This window comes from Chiloscyllium plagiosum, chromosome 49 (genome assembly GCF_004010195.1).
Source record: "Chiloscyllium plagiosum isolate BGI_BamShark_2017 chromosome 49, ASM401019v2, whole genome shotgun sequence".
NCBI classification, from domain to species: Eukaryota; Metazoa; Chordata; class Chondrichthyes; order Orectolobiformes; family Hemiscylliidae; genus Chiloscyllium; species Chiloscyllium plagiosum.
The window spans coordinates 9,887,055-9,892,444 of record NC_057758.1 but is presented as its reverse complement, the minus strand read 5'-3'; the positions used below and the strand labels follow the sequence as shown (position 1 = coordinate 9,892,444).

The window sequence follows — 5,390 nt, the reverse complement described above, 5'->3', positions numbered from 1 at the left end:
GGGGGGGGGGTGGGTGCCTGTTACAGATGAACAGGCCTGTGCTGTATAAAAACTCTTCAAAGTTCGACCAAGTAGACCACCAATTGAGTTCATTTTGTAAAAGTCTGACCAGGTTGGATGAGTGTAGAGCTGAACAATTGGGTGTTGGAGCTCAGACTCTGTCCTGGCTCCACATTCTTCTGGGTCTTCATCTCCTGTGACACTGCACAAAAACAGGGCATTAGGTCAGTTATATACAACAATACCCCTCCCCCATTGCACACCAAACACCCCTTCATCACACCCACAAGTACCCTTTACGTTGCTCCCAATAATCCCCACACTCCTCATTCAATATTTCCACATTTAGTTCCTGCCTCCAATAAGCCACTCACCATTCTGTCTTGGAAATATATCCCTGTTCCTTCAGTGTTTCAGGGTCAAATTCCTGGAACTCCCTCCCTCTGGGCATTGTGGGTCAACCTACAGCACATGGACTGCAGCAGAAGGCAGCTCACCCCCACCTCCTCAAGGGGCAACTAGGGGCAGGCAATGAATGTTGGTCAAACCAGCGACGCCCATATCCCTGGATAGCTTAAAACCTATTTCTCCCCAGCCCAGCCCAGCCCAGCCCACCAATATTCTCTTCAATAACCTCCCATGCCCCATACTTCATCTCACTCTGTCCCTCAATCACTCCCTTCCTCCTTCCCTCTGCCAACTTACCTGGTTCTGTATCAATCTGGGCCAGCTCCCCAGCCTGAGGGACCAGACCCTCTCCCTCACCCCCCTGCTCTGCCATGAGAAACTCCTCTGGGGGCCAGCGCAGCTCACCGCTCTCCACCTCACTCACATCAGTCGGCTCCACCACAATGGATGGCAGGCGGTCCTTGAGTTTGCACTGACCTTCGTAAGAATCACAGGGATCAGGGAAGATCTAGGGAGAGAGTGGGATTTGGAGAGACAAAACAGGAAGAGGGAGAAAGGGACATAGAGACTCAGGGTGGGAGAGAGAGCAACATGAAAAGACAGTGTGGGGGAGAGAGAGAAAGTCAGGGACATGGAGTGTCAAGGTGAGAGAGACGTGGAAAGATAATGTTGGGGGAGAGAGAGAAAGGGACATAGAGAGTCAGGATGGGAGAGAATGACATGGAAACAGAGTGAGGGAGAGAGAAAGGGACATAAAGAGACATGGGAGGCAGAGATGGATAGAGAAAGTGAGGGAGGGACAGTATAGGAGAAGAAAGGAGATGTGAAGACAGTTTGAGAGTGTGGGAGGAAACGAAAGAGATGATTGGAGATAAGGGAGAGGAGACGATGAGAGGTAAATGGGAGAAAGAGAGGAGAGAGCAACTTAGAATTATTAAGAATTACTTGCCAGTTATAACTTTATTAATGCTTAGTCTTTTTATTAAAATGCTGAATTTTGATTTAGTGGATCTGGACTGGCTTGCAGCCCAAAGGCCCAGTTAACTTTACCTCCAAAGTAGGAAGGAGCCTAGGTGCTAGCGTAGATCAATGAACATAGAACAATACAGCGCAGAACAGGCCCTTCGGTCCTCAATGTTGCGCCGACCTGTGAACTCATCTAAGCTCATTCCCTCTACACTATTCCATCATCATCCATGTGCTTATCCAAGGAAAATGTATATTGCTGCTTGGTCCACTGCCTGAGAAAATGCGAGGTTTAGTCACAGGACGGGCATTGTCTGTAAAACCATTCACCAAGTTCAAAACTGACAGCTCTGACAACCCCACGTCGTCTATGGCAAGACCCAAAAGACAAATTGACTGATACCCTAAACCAAGGGTCATCTGACAGCTCATTTGTACTGACCCTTCTTGGTACCACTTTGTAGTTCCTGCTCCCATGAGCCCCTCCCTCAGGAGCCCTATCATTGTGTCTTCCTTCAGGAGGAACTCAGGAGATACCTGAAGTGTAATGAGGGAGAGAGGAGGCCTCTGTGAGATGCAAGATGCTTGCGATAAACGTGTTAACGTATTAGTGAGGTCACACAGTGATATTGAAAGGGCAGATAATTGAAGAGAACTTACAGGAACATTTGAAGCTGGAATGAGGCCAAGGAGTTGCACAAGTTCGAGCTGGAATGTATCTTTCTCACAGCAGGCCACTGGGAGCAACCACAAAGAATGTGAGAGAATGGAAAAAACTGCAAATGTGAGAAGGATGGTAAACAGCAGTCTCCAGGTAAAGCTTCTCTCTTATCAGTCCAAACTCAGTACTCTCTTACAAATTGTTCCTAAATATCGGGTTGTCACTTTGAGGAGCAGATCATGAGGTTTTGGTCAGTAGAGCACTGAACACTGATATGGGGGAGTCTCAGTTAAAACAAACTACTTCTCTTTATTGTCCTGTTGTTGCAGATATAGTTACCATAGTAACTCAGGGCTAGTCTTCCACTCTCAGTTCAGCTTTTTGAAAAGCCCAGTGGAGTTTGTTGAAATATTTTGCTTTGATCTAAATGGAGTTGGTTTGTATTCAGCCCTATTCCTCCTTTGACCGCAATGTTTATATAAAATGTGAAAAAGGCCCACAGTCTCTCCTGGGGGAGGGGAAGCAGGGACAGGACCCATACACTCTCCATGGGGGGAGGGTGGTGGAGGTCCCATAGACTCTCCTTGGAGTGAGGAGGGGTGGACAGGACCCATAGACTTTCCATGGGGGAGGGGGTTGGAGCTGATACTGGACCCCCCTCCCCTGGGGAGTGGAACAGAGACCCACAGTCTTCCCTCCATCTCCCCTTCCCCCCAGGGGATAAAGAAGGACCCACAATCTCTGCCCTTCCCCTCCACCAAGAGAATGGGACAGGAATTTGACAACCCCCCCACCCGCAGGATTGGCAGAAATGAATCCAGGAGTGATCAAGGAATACATCAGGAGTGAATCTAGGAGTACATCAGGAGTGATCGGGGATTCCATCAGCAGTGATTGAGGATTACATCAACAGTGATCGAGGATTACATCAGTAGTGATCGAGGATTACATCAGCAGTGATCGAGGATTACATCAGCAGTGATCGAAGATTACATCAGCAGTGATTGAGGATTACATCAGGAGTGATCGAGGATTACATCAGCAGTAGTCGAGGATTACATCAGCAATGATTGAGGATTACATCAGCAGTGATCGAGGATTACATCAGCAGTTATCGAGGATTCCATCAGCAGTGATCGAGGAATACATCAGCAGTAGTCGAGGATTACATCAGTAGTGATCGAGGATTACATCAGCAGTGATCGAGGATTACATCAGCAGTAGTCGAGGATTACATCAGGTGTGATTGAGGATTACATCGGCAGTGATCGAGGATTACATCAGCAGTAGTCGAGGATTACATCAGGTGTGATTGAGGATTACATCAGCAGTGATCGAGGATTACATCAGGTGTGATTGAGGATTACATCAGCAGTGATCGAGGATTATATCAGCAGTGATCAAGGATTACATCAGGTGTGATTGAGGATTACATCAGCAGTGATCGAGGATTCCATCAGCAGTGATCGAGGATTACATCAGGTGTGATTGAGGATTACATCAGCAGTGATCGAGGATTCCATCAGCAGTGATCGAGGATTACATCAGGTGTGAATTCAGGAGTGATCGGGGAGTACATCAGGTGTGATTGAGGATTACATCAGCAGTGATCGAGGATTACATCAGCAGTGATTGAGGATTCCATCAGTAGTGATTGAGGATTACATCAGCAGTGATCAAGGATTCCATCAGTAGTGATCGAGGATTCCATCAGCAGTGATTGAGGATTACATCAGGTGTGATTGAGGATTACATCAGGAGTGAATGCAGGAGTGATTGAGGATTACATCAGGAGTCAATCCAGGAGTGATCGTGGAGTACATTAGGAGTAAATCCAGGAGTGATTGCGGAGTACATCAGGTGTGAATCCAGGAGTGATCGGGGAGTACATCAGATTTGAATCCAGGAGTGATCGGGGAGTACATCAGGTGTGAGTCCAGGAGTGATCGGAGAGTACATCAGGAGTCAATCCAGGAGTGATCGGGGAGTACATCAGGTGTGAATTCAGGAGTGATCGGGGAGTACATCAGGTGTGAGTCCAGGAGTGATCGGGGAGTACATCAGGAGTCAATCCAGGAGTGATCGGGGAGTACATCAGGTGTGAATCCAGGAGTGATCGGGGAGTATATCAGGTGTGAGTCCAGGAGTGATTGGGGAGTACATCAGGAGTCAATCCAGGAGTGATCGGGGAGTACATCAGGTGTGAATCCAGGAGTGATTGGGGAGTACATCAGGAGTCAATGCAGGAGTGATTGAGTGAGAAAAGTTTGGATTGGAGACCACAAAGGCCACAAAGAGAGGAAAGTTAAACTGGAAAACCAGTTTAGGGGAAAAAGGTAGAAATATAATGGCAGACATTAAAAAAGATATTTCAGATTACTCAGAAAAGATATATGCAGAGAAAGGAGGATTCTAGTGATAGAACAAGCTGAGTGAGGAGGCCAGTGATACTAGCTACCTGACAAAGGAGCAGGGTACCGAAAGCTAGTGCTTCCAAATAAACTTGTTGGACTATAACCTGGTGTTGTGTGGTTTTTCTCTAAGTGAGGAGGTTAAGATTGGGTGGAGTTGAAAGCAGGAGCATATGATTCTACAAAATTGAATGACAGGTCAGAAGATTGGAGAGTGTAAACGGACACAAAAAAAAGACCAAAAGCTTAATAAGGAAGGAACAATTCCAGGTAAAGATTGTTTGCCAGAAACATAAACAAGTAATACAGGCATTTACCAATGTTCAAAAAGGAAAAATGTAACTACTGCCAAGCTAGACCTCTCGAGGCAGTGTCCGGAGACAAATCATCTAAAGTAAGGAAATAGTAGATAAATTTGACAGATAACTTGCATGTGTTTTCTGTGTAACGGATACAAATAACATTCCAGAAATAATTATGAATCATAGGCTGAAAGAGAGTGAGGGACTTGAAAAGTCACCACCAGGGAGAGGGAGAACATCATTACAACTGAAATCTGACAAATCCCCATAGCCTCACGGACTTCATTCTCTGGTGTGAGAAATGGTAGTTGAAGCATTAGTTTTAATTTTTCCAAAATTCCCTGGACTCTGGAGACAGAAAGCAAACAACTACAAGCCAGTGAGTTTAACAGGTCATAGCAGGGCACTTAAAAAAAAAGACATTCCATTCAGCCAGAGTAAATCTGAACCGTGGAACAGAGAAGCAACATACCAGTCTGGAAACAGTCCAGCGTGGGAACAGCCAACCCTCACTTACCTGTAAATTGGACAAGCACTCCCTCCCCCTCACTCTCCCCCACCACTCTCTCCCAGTCCCCTCAGTCTTCCCACCATCCCCCCTCACTCTCTCCCCATCCTACCCCCATTTTCTCCCCACCTCAC

The 5,390-nt window shown here is 46.6% G+C and overlaps 1 protein-coding gene across 1 annotated transcript in view; it reads right to left on the bottom strand.

Annotated features, from left to right (window-relative positions):
• LOC122544465 overlaps positions 1 to 5,390 on the bottom strand; it is a 29,750-nt gene continuing 24,360 nt past the window's right edge. Inside the window, exons 3-4 of the mRNA XM_043683704.1 lie at positions 706 to 916; positions 1 to 202 (exon numbers count right to left, since the gene is read on the bottom strand). Of these exons, the coding sequence (XP_043539639.1) occupies positions 90 to 202; positions 706 to 916 (324 nt within the window). The 3' untranslated portion in view covers positions 1 to 89. The remainder of the gene's footprint in view (positions 203 to 705; positions 917 to 5,390) is intronic.